General features: G+C 34.2%; 1 protein-coding gene across 1 annotated transcript; it reads right to left on the minus strand.

The window, feature by feature from the left end:
- Nucleotides 1-12,385: 12,385 nt before the first annotated feature.
- LOC108997937 (beta-glucosidase 44-like) lies at nucleotides 12,386-17,106 on the minus strand. Its single transcript, XM_018974323.2, has 11 exons — nucleotides 16,738-17,106; nucleotides 16,463-16,521; nucleotides 14,984-15,059; nucleotides 14,812-14,883; nucleotides 14,628-14,715; nucleotides 14,218-14,470; nucleotides 14,027-14,142; nucleotides 13,387-13,604; nucleotides 13,224-13,255; nucleotides 13,027-13,129; nucleotides 12,386-12,898 (listed from the first exon to the last, which is right to left on the minus strand). The coding sequence occupies exons 1-11, from the start codon at nucleotides 16,982-16,984 to the stop codon at nucleotides 12,621-12,623; spliced, it is 1,542 nt and encodes a 513-aa protein (XP_018829868.1). The 5' UTR covers nucleotides 16,985-17,106; the 3' UTR covers nucleotides 12,386-12,620.
- Between the last annotated feature and the right edge of the window lie 9,209 nt (nucleotides 17,107-26,315).

Raw genomic sequence — 26,315 nt, forward strand, 5'->3', positions numbered from 1 at the left:
CTCTCACTTTGTGTGAAATTATTAGGAAGCAATTAAATATAACACAATATAAACCAAAATCACACACAAAAACAAGTAATTTTTACGTGAAAAACCTCTCCGGTGTTGGAGAAAAAACCACGGGACCATAGTCCACCCAAATCTTCACTATCAACAAATAATGGGTATTCAATTGTTCTCTCTAGATAGAACTAGCAGCATACAATCAACAATAATCTCAAAAAACAATTTCTTGACAACCAAATAGTATGATTAGGAGAGATCTCACCAAAATTTGCTACTGTTCACAACCCTTGACATCACAAACACTACTCCAACTCAGATCTCTACTGTTAGATTGTATAGCCTTGAGTGGTGAACGAGCCTACAAAATGTCAGCTCAATCGGACCACAGACGACTCTGATGTATGACTGAAGTTGGACGAGCTCTTCTAGTTTGGCTGTTGTCTTTTTCTTTTCTCCTCTCTTAGGTTTTCAACTCTCCATCTAATGATAGCAGCAATTAGGTTTAAAACCTAATTAATTTGGGCCTAAACCCTCTTTCTCCATGTGGGCTTAATGGTATCACATAGGCCATCCTCCATATAGGAGAGAAGACCCAAACACAATAAATCTCCCCCTTCCGAACAATGTGGGACGACTCACCATCCCAATGATTGAGCAACAAGTCTCAAAATTTTCCCTCGTTATAGCCTTCATTAACATATAAGAACCATTATCATTAATGTGAATTTTTTTTTCAAGTTCTAACAACACACAAAGACAACTCACTTTGCCTTATGTTCATCTTTCATGGCTTCTGCATAACACTCGGAGCTCTCTCCCATAAGTCATTAACATATAATTGTTTCTAGAATACCGAGTGGAAGGACGTCAATCTCTGGTACACCTCCTGAGTGGAACATTTGTTGGCATCTCTGGTTATAGCAACTAGTCAAAGGTCTCATTTTGTAAGGGAGAGCATCTACATCACTTAGACTCTATTCGTCATCTTGAACTGCATGTTCAACCAATGCTGGCAAATCTATCAATGGCACCAGATCCAATCATCCAAGTTAATTGAACCATCATTTATTGTTCTATCTATCTTTTCAATTTTATGTATAGTTTGATCTTCAATAAAATCAATGTCTCAGCTTTTCACTATTTTCTTATCAACATGATAATATAATCTGTAACCAAACTCGTCTAGACCATAACCTAGAAAGATGCACTGTGGGCTCTTCACATCAAGCTTAGACCTCTAATCCTAGGGAATATGCACAAATGCTTACATCCAAAGACACGTAAGCGATCATATATAACATCCTTGTCAGTTTAAACTCTGTCTGGTACATCAAACTGAAGATGAACACATAGTGTGAGATTAAGAACATGTACAACTATACTCAAAGCCTCACCCCAAAAAGATCCCGACAATTGTGTCTATGAAAGCAAACATCTCACTCTCTCAATTAGTGTTCAGTTCAACATCTCAGCTAGACCATTCAACTGAGGAGTCTTTGGATGTATCTTTTGAAGTTAAATACCTTGTTGTCTGCAATAAGGGTAATCATGCCCTTACTACCCGTTACTACCCATCTACTACCCAAGCCCATGTGGCTTTCTCTTATTTTTTTTTCTTTTGCCTTTTAACTTGACTGAGTGGTTTGTATACCCTTATTGCTAAAATTCAAAAATAAAATTTCAGCACACATATGATCCCCTCCCCCCTCCTCTCCTTTGCATTGTACCTCTCCCCTCCTCCGTCCTCACCCCTTAGATTTCAACTTGGGCTCGACGCACCTCTCCCCTCCTTCAAATCCAATTCTAATCGTACACGCTCAGTCGGCAACCAGCTCCACCACAGCTCACCACCCACTCAACGGTTTAGCCACCGTCCACTACTACCACTCTACTGTAAGCGAATTATCTCTCTCTCTCTCTCTACAGTACACCATTGCACCTAACATTGTACTTTTGTAATTTTCTAGCCACTAGAGACCCTATTCTTCCTATTTGCCACCCTCCATCTACAAGGTGAAATTAATCTGTTCCATTGAAATTACTTGGATTATTTTACAAGTAATGAATACTATTGTTTGATTTTGAGATTGATCTTTTGATTCTGATTGTGATGGGTTTTAGAATTTGGGATGAATTTTGATTTTATGATTAGTTTTGAGTTTGATGCATTCATTTGTGCAAATGCAACCGTTGTAGATGAATGTTTCTTAGATAGATATGTTTAAATGCGAATAAGAATGGGGCGTACAAATATGGTTGTGGCAACAAAAATGGGAATATGCTCATGCTCGTTATAAAGGATAAAGGATTTGAAAGGTTTGGAATGCTAGAAAGCGCAATGAATTCATTCATGTGAAACCCACAGGTTCTTGGATTTTTTAATTGAGGGAGAAACAGTGCCGTGGTCAACAGTTTAGGTGTTTAGCAAGTTCATGTGGGATCTTGCATTCAAAATACTCCATATTAACTCTGCCTACATTTAAGATTTAATAACTTGGGGTATAATATTTGGCTTCATACTGTTTTTAACATTGTGCATTGCATATCATTATCACAATAGTCTAATATACAAATAGGCTAGCAGTTAGAGATTACCATTGATTAATTAATTGTTTCAACTCTATTAAAGTATGTCAAAGAACTGTCCGTACGGAGGAAATTGAGGAGCAACGGTTTTTTGGATGCCAAAATTATGTGGTGAAATTTTGTTTGATTGCCCCTACTTCATTTGTGTTGGTAGTTTGTTTGCTAATATGTACTAGTTGATTTTGTAGGCTAGATATTCTTGCAATTTTTTTTTGCTAATATGACCCCAATATATGGCTAAAAGACAATCAAACAATTATAACAGTCAATTGATAGATAAATAACGATTACAAGCAACTATGAATATCCAAACCACTTGGCATCAGCTAGAATAGAAGTGGAGAGGCGCAAGAGAAAATTGGAGAAGATTAGTTAAATTCTAACAATTTCATTGTCGTGGTGATTTTTTTTAGAATACTTATATCCACTTGTTGGTTCAAAGGAAAATGTTAGACATTTGATGTTGTAATAGACATATGGAGCTACATCATAATAGACATATGGAGCTAGGGCTGTGCATAATTGGGCCTAAGCCCGACCCGTCCGCCAGAACCGACGTCTCCAACCCGTGAGAGACGGGTTCATCGGATCATATGCATGATGCCGGGTTTTAGTAAAAATAACCCGTCGAATCCGCCAAACCGACTGAAGATGAAATCACTTCTGAAGACGAAGACGAAGACGCTCCTCTCCACTGCGGAAACCCTAGTCATTGTCGCCATTTTCCGTCTCCTTTCGCCATCGCCGGTCGCAGAAATCATCTCAGATGTGCGTTCTCTCTCTCTCTCTCTCTCTCTCTCTCTCTCTCGGTAAGATTTAAATTTTAGAACTTCGTTTGGTGCTCTGTGTGTTCTCTGTTTGGTCCTCTATTTTGTGGAGCTTGAAATGGGTTTATGTTGTTAGTTGGCCTCTAGAAACAATTGCTCGAGCTTTTGGTTTTGATTCTCCAACATGGTAACATTGTTTGTTACACACTGAGTATGAGTGCTGTCTCCATAAACCCATTTTTGGAGAAGTGCTCGGGTATGATTTTAGTCATGTTTGGTTACTGTGGAACATGTACTTCTTACTTCTTCTATTTTTTAAGCAAATTTTTGGGCCTTGTTATGTTTATCTGTTTTTAGGGTTTTCAATTGCTAAAAAGTTTTGTTTTTGCTGGTGAATTTGATTGATAGTATTGGTTAGATAGTTTTGTTTTCATAATCTGGTCTCCATTACCATAAATTTGTGGATGTGGCTGAATAGCCATTTTTCTCAAGCACTTGTAACCCATAGCAGAGGAGAGCATATTCTGCTATTTAATGTATCGAATGCAGTTAGCTTTGCTATTTCAAGAATAGTGCATATGTATGCTTTAATGATGTCTTTGCTGTTGGGTACTAGGATTTAGTTATTAGATATGTTGAGCTGAAAATAAGTTTTTTTTTTTCTCTTATTAATGTTATCCGAGAATGTAGTCTTTGAGCATGATTTGAAGTGTCTGAAAAAATTGAACTCTTATAACGTTTTATTTGTTTACATGCAGGTGCATGCAAACAGCTATATCTAATATTTCGGAGGTTTCATTTGCTTGTGGGTCTCATGGTAGGTTCAAAAGTCCTTACTATATTTGAAATTGGAAGTTGTCTTTATTGTAAATCTGAAGATTCTGAACCACTTTTCTGATTGGATTCTTTTTTTGATATTTTCATCATGAGTTCTTTTCCATGGGAATTGGATGTTGATGCATGTTTTTGCTGGTTTATCTTCTGTTTTTCCTTTCGAAGCACCCTTTTTTGGCTGGTGCACTGATCTGCATTGGCCTATATGCATGTTGATGTGGACTATATGCATGTTAATGTTCATATTTTTGTAATTTAGATAGTTTTTGTAATAGATGGCTTATGTACATTTTTTTTATTAGTTCTAATTTAGATAGTTTTTGTAATAGATGGCTTTGTAATAGATGGCTCCTTCTTTTTATTAGTTCTAGTTCTTTTGGTTTATTTTTTGGAAGAATTAATATTCTTCTTCTTTTGGTTTTTTTTTTTTTTTGGTTTATGTCAATATTTTTTTGATGTCTTTTGAGATCTTAGTGAACCAGTTTTACATGCTATATTCATTTCATTAAGCTGTAAATAAAAAAAAAAAATCCGAAGACCCGACCCGACCCGGTATTGTGCAGGTCGGGTCGGACTGGGTTGGCACGCAAACAGTATCAGGTCGGGTCGGACCGGGCCCAGACCCGGTTGGAGTGCATCGGGTTGCAGCCCTATATGGAGCTGTATTTTTGTAATGCATCTGTAAAAGACTTGTTTTTGTGATAGACATGGAGTTGCATTGTAATATACATGTTTTTGTGATGTATATGTAATTGCTTAGTCTAACTTTATGGTTATGATATCTTAAAACTTGTTAATTACTAATTGTTGTTTCTTACATGATTGTGGCTGTAAGATCATCGCTTCAATTGTTTCTTTGATCCTCATTTTCTGATGGATTGTTTTGTTTTTTGAGTTTTAGAATTGAAAGATTGAGGCTTTTGATTTTCTTTAACCTATGTTTGGATGTGATTTTTAGTTTGGGTTGGTTAGTTTAGTAACAAGGAACATTTTTCTTTGTCTTGGGTTCTGACAATGAAAAACGTCAAGTATTAAAATTCATTCTCTTTATTCATTCTAATAAAAAATAATTTATTTACTTTTCCTACAGTTTCTTGGAAGCCAAAAAGAAAACATGTTCCTCTTTATTTTTTCCTTCAAATTCTTTCTTTTGAACTCATGGATAGAACAATAAATGCCAAGTCTGCTGCATCGAAGAACCGTTTCTCCCTACTCACATGCTTAACTCACAAATTACTTATGTAACCTAATTATTAAATTGTTTCATTGTCCAAAACTATACTCAATCCAAGATTATACCTAGTTTAATATTTAAAATCTATTTTTTGCTTGTCCTCCTTGTAAACCCCCAGAAGTTGTTATAGTCCTAACATTTGCCTTTGTTGGTTTCTTGTGATTCTGATTCAATTTTTTTATACCTTTTTCTAGATATTATTTGTAAGGGGTTTGTGCTGGTAGTTTCGTGGAGGAATATTTATATTATGTTTCTAAGCTTCTTGGACTGAATTAATACTGATTGCAAGTATTAAACCTTACTGTTGTCATTTGGATCAATGGAATAGTAGCTGATGTTTGGATTTCTATGTATAATTACTTAAGTTTCCAAATTTCTTTTTACTAACCCAGCTTGTAGATCTAGCCTCCTAAATTAATGCTTGCCTTTGGTTTGTACAGATGAACCTCTGGGATAGAATCTGAAGATTGTTCAGAGGTTGAAATTTTCTTGTCTCGAGCTATAACCATAACACCCCTTGCAAACTTCAATTGGTCATACTAAAGGTGTTGAAATACCCCACATCATCAAGTTTACTTGTAGAAATCAAGTTCAAACAGATATCAGGAATGTGCTTTACATCTCTAAGAACGAACACCATGCCATTATTCGTCTCCAAGCACACATATCAAAGGCCAATGATTTTAGCCAAGCCACCATTGCTCATCTTTACTGTGCCGAGGTCATTTTGAGGTGTAGCATGAATGGAGGCATGAGAAACAATATTTATAACATCATTATCATCATAAGCAATGAAGAAGTCTCCAGTAGTAGTAGTGGCAACTTGATCATTATTCTTTTTCTCAGTCCATTTCTACTTGTATCATCTCTTCAATTTTTTGCAATATTTCTTGATATGCCCCTTCATGCCACAATGATGGCACTCAACATTAACAAACTTGTTTTACATGCTTCTACCTTTATTTTTTGGAACTCTATTTTTACTCCTCACCCTCTTTTCTATAACCAAAACCTCTGACTACGAAGAGGAATCCTGAGATTTTTTATCATCTCTTCATTCAAAACACTACTTTTTGCCAGATCCATAGTGATTACATCATCCAGGGCTAAGTTAGATAATAATATTATGAGTGTCTCACACGAGTTTGGTAATGTACCAAGCAAACACAATCTTTGTACCTCATCGTCGAACTCGATGCCCACTCCATGTAGTTGATTAATTATTCATTGGAATGAGTTCAAGTGGTCTGTCAATGGAGTTCCATCTTGGTATCTCAAAGTCATCAAATGCTTGATCAAATACATTTTATTATTTCTAGTCTTTCGAGCATATAACTGTTTAAGTTTATTCCTGAGTATACGTGCATGTGTCTCCTCACTAAATATGGTTCAAAGCATTATCATCTACCCACTACTTGATGTATTCACAAACTTGTCGATGTTGTGAAGTTCACTCTTCATCAGATTTATTTTCAGACTTCTCAGAAGCAAACATTGGTTAATGAAATTGGTTCAATAATAAAAGGTCTTCCAATTTTCCTTTCCAAGTATGATAATTAGAACCATTCAAAGTAACCATGCTACTCAAATTAATTTCCATTATTCAGTACAAAATATTCAACAGTTATGACCCTGTTCTGATACCACTTTGTTGGGAACGGTTCGGAATAACCAAATCAATCACTAAACAACGAGAATAACTTTCTCACACTTTGTGTGAACCTGTTAGGAAACAATTAAATAGAGCACAATATAAACCAAAATCACACACAGAGACATACAATTTTTTCGTGGAAAACCTCCCTGGAGTTAAAGGAAAAACCATGGGACCGTAGTCCACCCAAATCTCCACTATCGACAAATAATGAGTATAAAATTGTTCTCTCTAGATAGAACTAGAGGCATTCAATCAACAATAATCTCAAGAAACCATTTCTTGGGAACCAAATTGTATCAACACTAGAAATACTGTTCCAAATCCGATCTCCACTGTTCAGGTTGTAGATCCTTAGTCATGAACATGCCTACAAAATTTCAACTCATTCAAACCACAGACTACTCTAATCAAAGAGTATGACTGAAGCTGGACGAGCTCCTCTGTTTTGGCTTCTATCTTTTTCTCATCTCCTCTCTCACGTTTTCAAATCTCCATCCAATGATAGCAATCATTAGGTTTAAAACCTAATTAATCTGGACCTAAACCCTCTCTCACTATGTGGGCTTAATGGTCCCACATGGGTCATCCTCCATATAAGAGGGAAAACCCAACACACCAACAGGGACAATGTCGTAAGGCTCGTGATATCGACTACATTGGCAACATCTGAATTGGTGTTGGCATAATGGTGACGACAATACAAATTGGTAGATGAGAGAGAGACCAGTAGATTGAGGGTGAATGAGAGAGAGAGAGAGAGAGAGAGAGAGTTACCTACGGACAGTGGACGAACGAAGTGGGGCTGAGGTATTCAACTTGTTTTCTCTGGTGGTGGAGAATGGTGCTCGATGCTAGGGATCTTGATTGCAGGGTCGTAAGTGGCAGAGGTAACCACCAAGATGTGGTGGCACAACAAGGGAGAGAGAGAACAACCAGAGTGAACGAGAAAGAGAGGTAGATGAGAGAGTGAGAGGCTGACCAAGGGGAGAGAGCAAGAGAACGACTGAGAGAGACGTGAGATGAGTTAGAGTAGGGGTGGCAATTCATGTTTTCGAGCCATGTTCGTGTTGTGTCAAGTCATGAACATTCGACTATATAGGTCAACCCAAACATGGCCCATTAGGTTAAACGTGTCAAACTTTCAAACCCTAACTCGACCCATTTAGATAACGGATCGTGTCATCTGTTTTGACCCGTTTAATAATTAATTAGAAATAGGTCAGCATGACACGACTCATTGAACTAATACGCATAACTCATTTGACCTAATTAACATAATTTCACATAAAATTTAAAATCTATATTTATTAATAGCCACAATATCTTAAATAAATAGACTATATATTAACAAAAAAGATCAATATTTTTCAAATTTAACATATAATAAAACCAATATTGCAAACCCTACAATAACAAAAATGAGCATAGGTCCAGAATTACAATTCCAACAATAAAAACATAAGCATACTAAGAAATGGTAATATTACAACTCAACAATAATAAATTTTTAATTTTGAATAAAATCCAAACTGGTTAAAACAGGTTGATTTTTTGTTAAGTGGGTTGACCCATTATTGTTTAATTTATAAATCGTGTCTTAATGGGTCAACCTATTTTGACACGAACCCATTAACATCAAATCCAAATTTGTTAATTTCGTATCGTGTTCATGTTGGATTTACTAATCGTGTCACATATTGCTAACCTTAAGTTAGAGAGAGAAGTAGGGGTGAGAGCACAAGACGGGGATGGGGAGAGAAAATAAGTTGAGGTTTTAGGATTAATCTCAAAAAGATGTCATTTGGACTCTTTTTTCTTTGTTTTTTCTCTGCAAGTTGGCTTGGGCTAAAGAAAGGGTTGGGCTTCTTAGACGGGCCTGAGCCTATAAATCTAAGTTATGGCTAGGGGTGTAACCGTTCCGCAAATACCCAGCCCCGCCCTACTGCCATATATATATATATATAATATATGTTAATTAAAAAGAAAAACTCAGGCATCAAAACGATGACGTTTTAACCAAAACAACGTTGTTTTGATGCCTGGGGTTTTTTTAACAACCACCCATAATCAAAATGATGCTGTTTTGAGTCTTGTATTTATAACCCTTCACCCCCCTAGACTCAGGATCCCGAAGCACTGAACAGTTAACCCTCCCCAGTCCCAGCCCTCGCTGCCTGTGATACCATCGTCAGTCTTCGTTGTCTATGATACCATCATGAGTCATCACCGTCTGTCAATTTTGCCGAAGTCGCCATTTGTCACAACAAAGGTAAGGCCGATTTCTCTTAATCTCATCTAGTTTTTTTTGTTCCCATAATTTATGCAATATGGATGATGGAGAATGAGATTAAATGAGAATGAGATTGTGAATTGTGTGATGTGAAGGATGAATGTGCATGTGAATTGTTTGAACTTTGATTGAAATTTTTTAGGGTTTCGATATGTATAGAGAGTCAGAGACCATTTGAAGTTTATTGTTTGAGAATTTGAAGTTTATTTTTTAGCGTTTCGATATATATAAAGAATCAGAGACCATTTGCCCCTTAATTTTTTTTTTTTTGCATTTATAATGTTATATAATATTCTAGTATCTAATTATTTTGCTTGTATGTATTTTAGCTTTTATATTCTCAATATACATATGCCGAATCCTAATCCTAAGAATCCAATTATCTATGCTCATCTTCATCCCAATGACACAATCTCATCTTGGTTAGTACTTTTAATATTTTTTATTTTTGTTTTATGTTTATAACTTTATAATTCTAATTTGTTTATTTTTAACTTATTAATATTGCAGGTTTTATGATCTCGATTCTTAGTCTCATAACAGTCGACACAACTCAGTGAACTCATCGCCACCCCAAATTGATCAAATTAGAAATGTTATAATTTTGTTAATTTACAATTAATTGTAATGTTGTTACAATAGTTAATAGTACAATTTGTAATATTTACTATTTTTAAATGAACTTGTAATATTGTAATAATTTATTAGTTCTCTTAATTTATATAATTGTAATAGCTTAGTGCCTTAGTGATGATTATTAATTAATACTTAATATATTAGTTGAAACTTAGTATATAGTTAATAGTTTCTATCCATATAATTTATTTTTTATTTTCAGATTTTAAATATATTTATTTTGTAGTTAAATTCTGGGCCCAAAATGGCCTAAAAATATATTTGAATGTGTTTCTGAGCCATTTTGGACCCATATAACTAAATTGGGCCAAAGGCCCAACGGTGGGGCAAGGGGCAGACGGATGGAGATCCACCCCCGCACCCCGTATAGCGGACAGGGTACCTCGCCCCCACATGGACGGGGGCGGATTGCGGGGAAAAAATCCCCACCCCCGCCTATGCGGGGGCGGGAAGGGGTGGCCTCGCCCCGTAAGAGTGGGTACCGCCCTAGTGGAACTCACTTTTTTACAAATGGTTTGTGTGACTTGTCTATTTGGGACTTGTACATAGTATTACTTACATCAAGTCACCATTGGAAGGAGAGGGAAAAACTGAGAATAGTATAATTGTTTGGATTTTGTGTGAGTTGAGTTGAAATGAGTTGAGATGGTTTGTGAATAGTAGAATAAAAGTTAAATTATTTATTATATTTTGTATGAGAATTTGGAAAAGTTATTTTGAGATTTGAAAAAGTTGAATTGTTTATTATATTTTATGTGGAAATTTGAAAAAGTTGTAATGATGAGATGAGATGAGTTCATGTAGGTTTTGAATTCAAACGAGACCTAAAGGAGTAAGAACAAGAGTAGGGGTGTCAAATCGTGTTAACGGGTCGTGTTTGTGTTGTGTCAAGGTATGTACATTGCACTTAATGGGTCAACACGATCATGACTCGTTAAGGATTTCGTGTCAAAATTTCAAACTCGAATACGACACGGTAAGATAACGGGTTGACACGACATGACCCGTTTCAACCTGTTTATGTTAATGAGTTGAGCAGACACGACTCGACCCGACCTGTTTGACCTGATTGATTTTATATAAATACTTAAATATAAATAATATCTATAAAAAATAAAAAATTAACTACAAGTCTAAAATTATAATCCAAACAAATATGATCTACACACATTGTAATAATATTCATTATTAAAATTACATCTCAAATATAAAAAACAAAACACACATTGTAAATATATTAATGTTACAATCCCAAATATAATAAAACATTAAAAATACAGATCTAAACAAATTTAGAACTTGAAAAAGGAAGTGAAGCGTCCTCCTTGCCCTTGTTGTTCTCCAACTCCATTACAACTTCGGTTAACTCGTCCAATTTAAATTATTATTGTGTTTCTATTAAAAAAAACATCAATAAAGTTTTACATCAAATAATATTATTGTATAAGTACGAATAACAGAAAAGGAAACAACCTTATAATTCCAAATCAGAAGTGAAATCTGTAGTTCACAAGCAGCATAAACAACCTGTAGTTCACAAACAGCGATAACAACTTAAAAAAGAATTCGAAAAAAAAAACGTAAGGGAAGGTGTTGGAAAGTTCTTTTCACCATTTATTCGTGTCATATTCATGTTGAGTTAACGGGTCGTGTCACATATTGTCACCCCTGAGTAAGAGTTCAGAGAATATAAACAACAGTAGCAGTAGTAACTTTCACCTCTAATTTGTTCTTAAGTTGTATTTTATTTTTTGGGAAATTTTAGGCAGTTTTTTTAACCATTTATTCTTTACAAAGGCGCAGATTGCTGAGAGTATAGCTCATTCAGAAACTCTTTTGATTTTATTGCTTGTTTCCTCATTAGAAAAATATCCATCTGATATATGGTTTAAAAATCAACAAAGCAAGCATAATATCATTACAATCTATTCTAAAGAAGAAAAAGAAAAGGTATAATTTTATATTAAGTTGTAAGGATAAATTTTAGTTGATTTACACTGTTGGTATAATATGAGTAAAAATTGTAACGTAAACTGATCTTTTTCTGTTTTCATCATATAATTAAAGAGAAAATCTCGATGAGGAAAAGAAACTGCTGCTAGCATGATATAGGTTCGGCCTTGGTGAAATACAGATTTGGGAAGGAAGTTCCTAGTTCTCACCTTCAAACAACTTGTATGAATATGGTAGCAGAGATACGATAAGAATTGGTTAGCAAGTGATGGGTTGACATTTTCTTGAGCATCACCTTATAAGAATTGAAGTTAGGGAGGCATTTACAAATCCAAGGAGGTTACTGGCATTTTACCCTTTCATGGTGTGTGGTGTAGTGATTGTGACTATAAGAGCTGCAAATATGCATCACAAAAAGGCCATAAAAAATCATTGCAGAACTCATCAAAAGCAATATATTTTTGTGCAATCCTAAAGTTCTTTACTGACTTGGTTGAGTCATATGATCATGATAACAGAGAAACATGATCGGTGTTTAGAACTGAATAAAAGGGAAGAACCTAAGAACAAAGTAAGGAACTTATTTAACTCTACAGTAGTAGATAGCTTTATTGCATAAAACAGTACTTCCTAATCAACCAAAACATAGCTGGCTGATTAATGCTTGTTTCTCTGAAGTAGGCGCTTGAACCAATAGGCAGACATCTTTGGGTACCTCTTGAGGTTGGTGAAATCAACATAGACAATTCCGAACCTCGAAGTGTAGCCTAATCTCCATTCGAAGTTGTCGAGCAACGACCATGCAAAATAGCCAACAACATTTGCTCCTTCATCAACTGCCTTCTTCAACTGAGTCAAATAGCCTTTGTAGAAGTTGATTCTTGTGGTGTCGTGCAATCCCTTTGAAAGTGTGACATTACCCGGGTCATCCATTCCTGAAAATGGAACATCAGTGTTTAAAGTTTTCAAACAGGTTTATACAGGGTTTCCCCTTCAACTTATATATTAAACTTAATATGAAAATTGAATAGGAAGAAGAAAGAAGAACTGTACTGACTCATACCATTTTCAGATAAAATCACAGTAGGGTTTCCATAATGCTCTTTAATGTAAATTAAAGCTTTGTACAAACCCCATGGTACATTGTAGAGCCAATAAGAATATGCCTGCAAATGTTGAATGTATCATAAATTAAATTGAAAACATGAAATAGGCATTAACAAAATCTGCAAATGATGGTCATGATCGGTTTGGAATTACTCGTGGACCAATAGGCACTCCATTCTTGGCATCTACAAAGGTCGTGAAATAAACAAAGTTTGTTAAAAAAGACAGTTCAGGAAGAAAAGGATTGACTGAAAAGTGATCAAAAATAATTAACTTGTTTCTTTTTTCGTTTTCATAGGAAGAGAGAATGTCTTACAAGCAAAACCAGCATTCCAGTCCTGCTGGTAGCCCAAAGCTTTTGGTTTTGGTTGATGCGGATCATACATATAGTAAGCAGTGTATTCATTGATCCCCACAAAATCCATTGAACCCTTCACCATCTTGACCTCTTCTTTTGTGAACTTGGGTAGCCTATCCCCAACAATTTCTTGAATCGTTCTTGGATACTCACCATATACAATGGGGTGAAGAAACCTATATGAAGTGAAATCCATTACGACCAATCTCTTTGGATCTGAAAAGAGTTCCACATATAATCTTAAATCCGATGTACTCTTTCTTATACACATTTTTTCTTTTTCAAGAAAGAAGACAGTCTCTTGTACATGATTCGATAATTGCATCAATTTAAGATAAAAATGCAAATACTGTTTTCTATTTATTTATTATGGCTACTCCACCTACTCAATTTGGCAAATTGCTAAAATTGTGCACTATATATTCTTGAGCATAAGTTCCATATATACCCAACTCATTACCAGTCACAAGTTCTATTTTTATTGATGCTAATGCTTGATAATTTCTAATTGTAAATATATGAACAAAATCAAAGGGTTTAATAACATGTACCCAAATTATAAGAACATAAATATAGGTTAATTTTAAGTGTTTTTTACCATCCAACGTGGAAATCTCTTGCTCGTTGAGCTGCATAATTGTCAGCCTTTGATCTGGTAAGAGGTTCATACCAAACGAAATCCAACAGAATTCCAATCCTTCCTTTCTGTTTTTCCTGGAAATTTGGGCACCAATCAGTCAACTAAGCCATAATGTTCATAGAAGACAACATGATAAATGTCAATCTTACTTGGTACTTTCCACGGTATCTCTGCACTGCAGCTGCATGAGATAAAATTAAATGATGGGCAGCAATATAGGGCTCAGTTGCAGAATTTCCAGCAGTACAATTTCCATATGCCTTAGAGCACCTTCCAGGAGCAAAGAACCCGTTATCATACCCAAGAGCAGCCACTACTCTAGGCTCATTAAATGTCATCCAATTCTTCACTCTGTCTCCGAATGTCTTGAAACAAAAGTCTGCATAATCTGCAAAGTCTTTCCTATAGGGTAGAAGCATTTATCAAGTTCCAAATCTTTACAGATACAACTTCTTGAATTCATTTGACACTATAATCTGGAATTTCAGATCAAGGAGGTTTTTCAGTCTCATTTATCTAACAAGAAAACACTCAGACAGGAATTTTATTGGGTACTTACACCACTTGGTCACTCAATAAGCCCTTGTACTCCTTCTCAAGTTCGAGGGGAAGATCATAATGATATAGATTTGCATAGGGGGTGATGCCTACAAAAAATTTAGGGGTACCGTGATTAAATGTGATAAGATTAACCAAAATCCTACAACAGAATATTTATGTTTCACTTGTTGTTGTAGTTTTACCTCTTTTGAGCAAGTAGTTGATCAATCTGTTGTAGTATGCCACGCCCTTCCAATTTACTTTCCCCCTTCCAGCTATGTAGACAAGGAGTTTACAGAGGATTCAATTAAACAAGACATGATTTTTTGTATACCGTATACCCTGATGTTACAAATAAACGGGAGGATTAATTACTTGGGAAAATCCTGGACCATGAAATTGAGAACCGGTACGCATCAAAGTTGAGCTTTGCCATGATATCCACATCTTCCTGTGAAAAGGGGCAAACATATCAGATGCCATCATTGCACCATTCTTCAACAGTTTGGCACCAGAAAACTACTGCTTGTTTTGAGTTGACTCAGTACTAAGCCCAGAACTTTGCATAGTGGGAAATTTAAAAATACACTGGAAACCAGTATGCCAGATATTAGAAAATGAAAGTTCTGGATCAGCTTGTTTCTGTTCAATAATTTAGCTAAATTCAACAATTTCTCAAGTCAAATTTTTAAGTTCTATAATTTCTACCATGTGTAACTAAGTGAATTTAGCAACAAGTAATCAAAGTATGTCTCTAATGAAATTGGTATGTGGAATGCATAACCAATGGTTCATCACATTTGACTTGAGACCTTTCTACAATGGATATCATATTTGAGTTGAGACCTTTATAAATGCTCAATAAATTCAGCAGTACCCACTTCATCTGTTCATCTCCTTTCTACTCTAAACCTTTAAAGTTTGCATAAAAACTCTTAACATCTGCTAATCCAATTAAAAGAAGTTGTATCCCACTGCTAATAAATGATTTTGGGAACCCAAAATGTACTCGATATTTAAATCATAATAAGGATTTGGTCTCTCTCGGGTGTGATGCGTTACTTTAGGGGATAAGGTGACTACATTTTAACCAATAAATTAAATGAATGGTTACGTAAAAGAGGCAAGGAAGAGACAAGACAATCACTTTAATACGACCCAACTCTGCACTCTACTCGCGACCAGATGCTCTAATCATCCGCTAATATATATTTAAATAACCCTATTATTAGAAAATTACAGTGACGTATTGACTGTACTAAACTCCTCAAGTTCTGCTGGAATATTTTAATCACAATCGTTTTCATTTATTTATTTTAAACAGCTTCACGTGACGCTTTTGGCATATAAAACAAAGAAAAAAATGACTTGTCCACCATTTTTCTAGAGGGAGCTTTTCTAACAAGGAAAATTCTACGTTCTATACTACCATCTCTTTTTTATCATGATGATGAGTGATATTGCTCATTAAATTTTGAATTTTTTTAAAAAATATAAGAAGTTACTCAAAGATAATAACATTTATAAAATGAAATAACTATTTTCCCAACATATTTTTTTGATAGTTTCACTATTTTTCCAAACCAAAAAACGCATATAAGAGCTTTATCAACCAACACATATTTTCAGCCACTCAATTACTTTCATAAAATCCAAAAAAAACAAAAACTTTTTCAATAACTTCAAGAATTTTTATAAAAAAATTCTATCAAAGTCCAAGTAATCTCAACTAGGCTAATCTTGGCAAGGACTTCATGTGAATTCTAACTTGTATCCAGCACAAAGAACATCTTTTCTTCTTTCAGTTGAGACAAGAAGGTAAAGAGAATGGTGAAGAAACAAAAATGGACTCACTTTGTAGCGGTGATATTGGTCCACCGACACTTCTCCAGTCGCATTCTTAGCAACAATCCCTGTTTCCCATTTCTCACAAAATTCAGTTTTATAAAAAATAATAAAAGAAATTTAAGATAAAATACAGCAAGTTTCTTATAATTAACCTGAGATAATAGTCATGACTTGAAGTTTTGATATAATTTTTTTTTTGGAATGAAAATTTGACATAATATAATTGTAATGTAGTAGTTTTAATTAGGCAAAACAACAGCAGAAAGAGTAATGGAGTTAACCAGGAATTTTAACGAAGACGTCCCAAATGCTGGGCCCACGGCCATCCTTACTAGCCATCCCTTCCACCTGATATGCCGACGTCGCCGTCCCGAACACGAACCCCTTCGGAAAACTGTCTCTACTCAGCCCAGCCGTGTCCAGACTCACGCTCTCCGGCTCATCCGGGAATACGGCAGCCTCCGCCGCATGCACAAACAGAACGGCACTCAGCAAGCTGAGAACCGGCAATAATAATGGGGCTCTCATCACAATCAGAACACACAAACTCACAAGAAGATGTTGACAATGGCAGTGAAGAAAGAGTGTTTTCTTCAGAGTTTTGAGGTAGCAGATAGAATCTCTCTCTCTTTCTATATGTATATAAATTCTAGACACAAGCTCAATAATCTTTCCGCCGCTTAAAAATATATAATTCTTTTTATTATTCATAAGAATATTGTTATACAACCTTCACCACACTTCACACTTCACATTTTTTTAAATTTTTAATATTTTTAATATTTTTTTAAAATTTTTTTTGAGTTTATTCTTTTTAAATTATTTCAAATTTTTTATTTATTATTCATATAATAAATATATAATAAAAGAAAAAAATAATAAAAATTAAAAATAATGTAGAGTGTGAAGTGTTAGGAGGTTGTAAAGATTTTTTTTAATCGGAAATCCTGCATGGACCATATGCCTATTAGTTTACTCATATAATTATTATATCTTGTCTGTACTCAAAGACTTTGCTTTTTTGCCTGGTTTGGTCAATGCATAAGATGTAGCGAGACTGAAATCTTTGAATAATAATAATTTGAGTTAGGTGAGATTTGGACCGTAAAATATAATGTGAGGAGATATGATGAGATGAGATGAGATTATTTTAAATAAAAATTAAAAGTTAAATAAAATATTATTATAATATTATTTTTTAATATTATTATTATTTTAAAATTTGAAAAAATTAAATTATTTATTATATTTTGTGTAAAAATTTAAAAAAATTATAATAATAATATAAGATGAGATGAATTTGAATGATTCTTGAATTCAAACGGGATCGATATTTATTAGATTTTGAAAAAGAAAAAAAAAATTGAATAAAAAAATTATAAAGGTAAAATAATAGTAGAATATTATTTTTGTTTTGAGATTTAAAAAAATTAAATTATATTTTGTTTTTTTTTTTGTAAGTTTGAGAAAGTTGTAATAATTAGGTAATGATTAGATAAAAAAATTTAAAAAGTAAAAATTTTGAAATTGAAAAATATTTACATTTGAATGGTGTTTCGATATTGAGATAAGATTGTTTGAAAAAGTTTGTGAAACCAAATCAGGCTTAGAGTTTTTCTCTAAATTTTAAAATTTAAAATAGTTAAAATAAATCAATATATGAAGTAAAGATTTTAGATAATTCCAAATCCATAATTTCCTGGACGTACTTGTGAGACCTTTTGATTTCTTTTCTATTTTTCAAGAGTCAATAATTTTCTATTAAGCTCTATTTGGATATAGAAACGGTTTCATCTAATCATTATAATTTTTTTAAAATTTTTACGTAAAATATAATAAATAATTCAATATTTTCAAATCTTGAAATTATAATAATATTAAAAAAATAATATTTTATTTAATTTTTAACTTTTATATAAACTATCTCATCTTACTATCTAAACGAGATCTTAATGTATTTGAAATAACTCTTAATTTATCTCTTAAAAGCATGAATAAGAATAACGATATAAATATAATTTTTTTATAAATTAATTTATAATAATTTAATGCAATTGTGTGTCAGCTCATTAAAAATAATATTTAGCTTTACATAATTACCATCTACTGAAAATAAAAGAATGGTAAGCTTATTATTTCCTTATAATAATTATGTAAAAATTATTATTTATCTTCAAATTACAGTATAAGTTACACTGAGTCAGCATTCATGTATGGAAATGAGAATTGAGTAGGAAGATAGAATCAATCAATTTATTATTTATTTTTTTTAGTAGACCATAATATATATATATATATAAGAGTAACTGTAGCATCTCCAAAAATTCTTCACAATTAAAGACAGTCTGAAATGGGTAATTTTAATTTTTTGATATTTTAATTTTTTATAAATGATTTTATCATTTTTATTCTAAAAGATGGAAAATTATATTATTATTTAAATGTCGTACGTTTGAATTTGAAATTACGCCCCATTCAGGACAATGTCTGGACCAGTTTTCCTGACATAAACGCACGTTATTAACTTATTTGTCATTTTTTCTGTAAAAATAAATCAAATGTTCATATTATATTTTGTTCCTTTCTGTAACGGTCATGATTTTTTTTTTTTTTTATCATAATTTTTTTGTATGTACTTTTTTAATAGTCTTATTTTTCAAAATCTAATGATCATATTTATAATTTTATTCAAAAATTAATTTTTTAAACGATGTTAATTTTTTCTACTAGTTGTCTTTTTTTTCTTTTTCTTCTAATTTTATGAACCAACTTTTCCAATGGTCACATATCGAATTTGAGGGAATCTTTGGTACTCCTATCGATGAAAGTACACAAAAGTCTCATTGAACTCATTTGGTACTCCTTATAAGCTTTACTCCATGGGATGGGAAGTTATGTCCCTATATAATATCATCGAACAAAAAATACATTTTGTGTCATGACCGAACACATTAAAAACCTCAAAATCTTGTTTCTTGACAATATATTGTTATGATCCCAATTAAACAATCGCACAGTTTTGAAGGGCCAAGAAAGGAAGCTAAACTACAAGTCATCTATAGCTTGCTGTTTAGAATAATAGTTGTTGCAATCTGTTATGTCCATTCTATTTACTTTCCATGTGTTGCATTTTCATTAGTTGTTTTAGTCATGGGCTACCTCTATATGTAAGCCAGAAATAGCACCGAGGAGGGGATCTGGAAAATTATCTTTGAAACAGTTTGTATTTTCATTTGGGAGGAATTGGGGACCTCGAATACCCCAAGACGTAGCCATTATCATCATCTTCTTTGTTCCTAATTCTCTTTTATTGTCAATATTACTCTTTCTTTAACTGGGTTCGTTACATATATCCTAAGTCCTAAACTCTCTCTCTCTCTCTCTCTCTCTCTATATATATATATATAATTAACCAAGTAGGAATATTACTTGCTAATTAACTAATTCAAGGCAATACATATGAAAAGATAAATTATAAAAATGTCAATACATAATCTAGACATGCCTAAACTAGAGAGAGCTTATAAAACTTAAGAAAATGTGAAAGCAATATCACATGCATGCATCACGTAAAGTACTAGAGGAATGGCAAAGTCCAAAATTTATAAGAAGATTGAGGAAATTATGACAACTTATGAGAGGTGGAGATAAGAGACTATTTTATTAATTTCTCTTTGAGCAATGCTACGTACAATTCTCATTTTGGAGACTGCAATACAAGTTTAGGCAATTTTATCTTCAAATTTTTTTAAAATTATAAAAATATCCTTCCTAAAATGATATTTTTTTGTCATTTAATAAAGGACATGCATATACAGTCTCCAAGTGGGGACTGCAAATAGAACTTCTCTTTCTCTTTATAGTAATTACTTATTGTGTTCAATAAATTTGTTGAAATATTAATGTAGCTCAAAATTAGCAAGCTTGCCTATTTATACAATATTGCAAATGAAATCAGGGTTATATATATTTGCTAAAATATATGGTTACCTAGAACAAATTCCATTGTTCTACAGGAAATAATTAAACAGAGCAGCTATTGAAAAAAAATGAGGTAGAATATTATTTAGATAAAAACATTTTATTGATTGTTTGAAAACTTTGAATCCATTAACAGTCTAGAATTACATACATAATGAGTTTGATTTTTTAACTTTTTTTGAACACTTAATAGATGCCTTAATTTCTCATTTTGGTTGAAAATGATGATCTTATGTGTATAGTACTATATAGAGAAATGATATTTACAATCGTAGAGTGTGCAAGCGCCGTGCAATCCCTCTGAAATTTGCTAGCAGTTCTCTTCTTGGTCTCTCTTGTCAAATCATCTAACTCAGCAGCTCTATCAGCAGATAATTCTCGAGCTCTCATTTTCCAACTATACATCCTGGTAGACATTGCTTGCTAAGTTGGTAACTGTTGAGTTGGAGGATCATCAATGCAACATAGCTCAACAGCCTGAGGGAGTCAGACAAACCCTGTAACACCCCGTATTTTAGTGTATTTTTAATTGAAAGATTATTTGTTATTAATTTTAAAATTTATTCTCTTATTTTAAAATTGGTTGGATTTTTAGTGGGTTTATTTTTATGATTTTAATTTTGTGAAAATTATTCTGAAGTGTTTTCTTATAATTGATTATTGTAATACATTTAAATTGTTTTTCATATTAAATTAACTTATTGTTGGGTTTAATTATTTATTTTCATTTTAATCATTACGTTTGAATTATTTTATTTTACTTGCTGTTTTAAAATCGTTTTCGTTGGATCATTTTTGTGATCCAAGATGTGGGAATTGGACCTCATTTATTTCCCTATATTTTCTCTTTCCTCTTTTCTTTTTCTTCTTTTCTTCTTTTCCTTTCTTTCTTTTTCTTTTTCTTCCCTTGCTTCCTGCGCGCCGCAACCCCCCTCCCTCTCTCCGTCTGTTTCTCTTCTCCCCTAGCCCGCCGCCGTGTGCCGGCGGTGACCGACACCGCCCCTCCCTCTCACCTCCCCTTCGACCAGCGACCACCTCCCTGTAATTTCAGCCCTCCTCGCGCCGCCGTTAGCCCCCATGCACCACACCAAGCCGCGGTACTCCTTGTGCTGCTGCACCGCCGTCGCACCGCCTCCGACCACCATCTTCTCACCACATCATCCTCGACTTCCTAGCAACCCTTTGGACCCAACCCCACCTCCGATCTATCACTGGTGAAGCACTTCCAACTCTATTTCCGTTTTGGGTATTTTTGCACTTCAACCGCCTATTGCGCCGCCACCCACGACCAACCATCACCACCACTAGCTTCACCAACATCCCTAAGCCCTACCCTATCAATCTCGGGTCTTCATTTACACCCGTTCAAAAGTGGATTTTTGAGACCCACGACCATAGTGCATTTGACACTGTTTTGTTGCTGCGTTGCCGCTTCTAGCACCTCCGTGATCTTTTAAAAATTATATTATAGCATTGTAAGTATTTTTCCCAAAGAACTTTTGAGATTTAAATGTATTTCTGCGTTAAGTCATATTTACTGTGAATTGGTTGGTTGTACCGGACTGAGTCCGAGGAATAAGGGGGTCAGTTGGATTGGATGATGAAGTTGTTTGTGTGAGATTGGTTTATGCTATGAAATTTGTTGGCTGTTTCGGGTTTAAATATTGGTGTTTTGAGTTTGACGTTAGTCATGGTGAATATTGTTGATTTTTAGGAAGTGATGATATATTTTGGAATTATGAGGGTTGTAAGTTTTGAGATATTAAAATAGGTTATTTTAGAAGTTTAGGCTTAAATATCGAAATCCGTGATTGATTGAAAACTTATGGAAATTATGTGATTATTTTTATAAGTGACGATTTATATTCGACTCGACATTTTTTAGGAAAATTCTGAAAAGCTAAGTTGTCCAGGTAAGCGGGGTTCAGTTCCTATGCTAGGTTTTATACAAGTTAATAAGACTGAGGTTGACCTTATGAAAACTTGCATATTTTGTGATATGATGGAAACTTGTGAAAACAAAGATCAACCTCGGTCGCTTATCTGCATTATTCATCAAATTTGTGTGAAAAAGGAAAACATGTTCTGACATGCATTGTGTAGACATGAGCTAAATTCTATCATGTGTTTTTTTCTGAAATCTGAAAAAGGGAGCGATATTGAGAATATGGAAAATTGTGCATTTATTTAGAAAGATGTTCTAACTTTTATTGTCAGTGTGTGTAAACTGTCTGATTCTGTTTTGGTACTCTGTATTATTTTGATATAACATCTGAAAACTTTTGGCATGGTGTACTGGTATTTGTATCTGACTCTGTCTCTGCTCTGCTCTACTCTGTTATGCTCTGCTCTGTTTGGGTTGGTACCAACTTCTCTATCTCTGAGTGCACCCACTTTGAAAACAAAGTGGTTTTATTGTAGTCTTTCCTGTGTGCACACTCGGGGCTCCGAGAAGACTAAAGGAAAGATTTCACCTCTGTCTCTGCCTGGTTTGGCCACCGGGGTTAGCACAACCCTACCACGGGGGTGAAACATGGTCTCTGCTCTGTGTGATGCTCTGTTTTGATCTGATGATGATACTCAGTTTATGTTATGCCAAAATATTATGGGTTTTACGTGTCTTAAAATCATCGCTCTGTTACTTTTGAAAATATGTTCTGCTCTGCATGATAACTCTGGAAAATGTTTTGTTCTACATGCTATACTTTGTAAATGCTCATGTTTGCACGCTAGTATATGTCCTCTACTTACTGAATTGTTGATAACTCACCCTCTATCTTCATAATATTTTTTAGATGATGTGGAGAGTCCAACTGAGGACCTGGATTAGATTGGTGAGTATGATTAAGCTGGGAGAGGATGTTAGAGGAATGAATTCTGATGTCCTTTAGTTTTAATGTCTTTTAGATTTAATTATATCTTGGGCTTTGGTTTAGTAAGACTTTTGAAGTTATTAGTTTGGTTTGTTTATGACTATCGGGAGTTTTTAGACTCCTTAGTTTATTTTGCTGCAGTAATGACTTTGTAGAGTTTTAATGTGGTTATTTAGAGTACTTGAGATTGAGTTTTGCTAATAAAGTTTTGGAGTTTTATTTTAGTTGTGTTGAGAAACATGTTCTTAAGTGACAGGTAATAATTCTCCAGGCCAACCGGGTTTGGGGCGTTACAAACCCCACCGAGATCAAATTATGCATTGAAGACCTCATATTCCATATTAGTAGCTGTGAACTTTCCATCAAGGGCAGCCTTTAAACATGTGCAATTTCTGCTGGGTTGTGTTAAGTGTTTCCTTATGGGGAGAGGAGTTAGTTTTGGCAAGTACCTCAGTATGGGAAGTGTTACTTGATTTACAGTCTTCCTCAACTTCCCTCCAACTTTTTTGAAATTTCAAAGTTTCCATCCGTAAGTGCTTGATCTTCAATATATAACTCCACGATTCTTTCCTGAGATTGTGCCTCAGACACCTCCATAGAACCTGACTTTCCTTTTCTGTTCTCACTGCTGCCCCATACCATGCCTTCCGACTACTACTTGAATTCTGGCTGGTGTGGCTATGGTCTGCCACGGTATTTCCTGGTTTCAAACCACGAGTATTTGGCTAGGTTAGCCCTTAACCAATGACCAAATTGAGCGGGGGAGTCATATTGTAAATGCTTGATTTGTCTCTGGACATGGCATTCTCTTCCTTTATGCTTGAGGACACCACACTTAAAGCAAAAATTTTGCAACCTCTCGTATTTGAAGGCAATCCAGTATTGCCTACCACCAACTTGCACCCATGTCCCTTGGGCCAAGGGCTTTGTAATGTCAACCTCTACCCTAACTCTCAGGTATCTACTCCAAGCATTGCCTTCATAGTCCACCTCGACAGTAAGAACCTTCCCCATCCCAGAAGCAATATGTGCCCCATACTCCTTTGTCGTCCCCACCATAGGGATATTATGAAGTTGCACCCAAAAGGTTCATGAGAAAATATTACTACATTAGGAGAGATAGTACCATCAACATCTTGAATGCCAATTAATGATCTCTCGAAAGACCAAGGCTTGCCATATAAAACTTTTTCTGTCTGCACTCATTTGGAACTCCATAATAAACTTACTATCACCCATTTCAGTAAACTTGATCCAGCCCTCTAACTTCCAAACTTGAGGCATTGTAGTACAAAATGCCTCGTTGTTAAAACCTTTTTTCCATTATGACCAGTGTCATGAGACAGTTTTTGCCTCAGAGAGAGGTCTCTGGGATAGATTGATCAGATATCTTCACCACCTCATCTTCTGCTTCAATGAGTTTGAGGCCTTCCCACAATATAGAAAGGTCTACGTCTGCCATGCATGCACTCCACAGACCGAATCTGAGAGACAGAATTTTATGTCAAGATAGAGAAACCAAACCTTACTCCTCATAGAAGGACGATCATGCTTTTTTCAGACATGGATGAGATCATCTTTTAAGACTCTTTTTAAAAGATTCTTTACATACATTTAAATGAAGCAAATCAATGAGGCATGAAAATAAATAAAACACGAGAATCTACAATTGATTTGAAAAAAGAACACAACACTTTCTTCTTGTTTTTTTCTTTCTAATTCAGATAAGAAAAACAAAACAACAAGAACAGTCAATAAATTAACAAAATTAAAAAAAAAAAAAAAATTATGGGTTGAATGAAAAGAGTTTCAAGACAATCACTTTCCTGTCTGCCAAACAGGAAAAAAAAAGGACAGCGAAAAAAGGCCATAGCCCTCCTTTAAGATCAATTAAGCAAAAAAACAAAGGGAGAAGAAAAAGCAGATGGGACCATGGGTGCAAAAACTTTATCCTCAGCTTTTTGGACCATATAATTTAGGCCTTAAATTTTAAGCAAGAAAAGAAATGCAGTGACTTGATTGGAGGCCCCATGTAGGAATAATATCTTAGCTCCCTATCCATATAAGATTTTCTAGGTCGATTATGATCTGTCCAGTTTGGATAGAGACTCGGTTGAATGCATTCCCCACCACCACCACCACCACCACCACCCACTTGATTGTTCAGAAAATATGGCAAAAATCTCTCTTCCATGTCCATTTGTTGGGCTGCATTCGAATTTCACTGACTAATATTAAATACACTTATAATTGTGCAAACGTTATATTTATTTTTAAAAAGATTAAAATTTATTATTAAATTTTTTTTACCTATATTCTATATTTATTTTTTAAAAAAATAAATACATAAGGCTTACGCACTGTATGACTGTAAATATTATTTTTCATTATATCTAAAAAAAGGAAATTGATCTTCTCTCCCCTCAAATTTTAGTATTATTATTATTATTAAGAAATTTTATTGAATACCGGGATACTTAAATACATGATATTGTGCTTTTTTTTTTTTAAAAAAAGCCTATGATATAAAAGGAAATATTTTAGACATAAAAGTAAATATATAAATTGATGTGATTTTAATGTGGTACGTCAGATTATAAAATTATTTTTATTATAAAGTAGATATAACAAATTTTATAAAATCATATTAATTTAATTACATCAATTTATAGATTTATTTTGTGTATATAAGTTATATCCAGCGGAGACAATTACTGGACTAGTGAGGTCGTTCTCATGGCATTTCACGTGTCTCTGAAAGGTAGAACCCAAAGGGGAGACAGCTCAGATGAAATTTCAAGTCAAAATTTGTTTGAGCACCTTCAAGAAAAAAAATATTAATAATTGCTTGCAGAATCAACTCTTGTCGTCTCCAATTAATCTAAGAACTTAATAAAAAGGGAAAAAAAAATTACCCAGATCTAATCCTGGAGAAAACTGCACTCAAAACTGGAAACTCAAAGCGCTCTTGAGTCTGGAGAAATGAGAGGTTTAGCAAATAATTA

Source organism: Juglans regia, chromosome 6 (assembly GCF_001411555.2).
Source record: "Juglans regia cultivar Chandler chromosome 6, Walnut 2.0, whole genome shotgun sequence".
In the NCBI taxonomy this organism is placed as follows: Eukaryota; Viridiplantae; Streptophyta; class Magnoliopsida; order Fagales; family Juglandaceae; genus Juglans; species Juglans regia.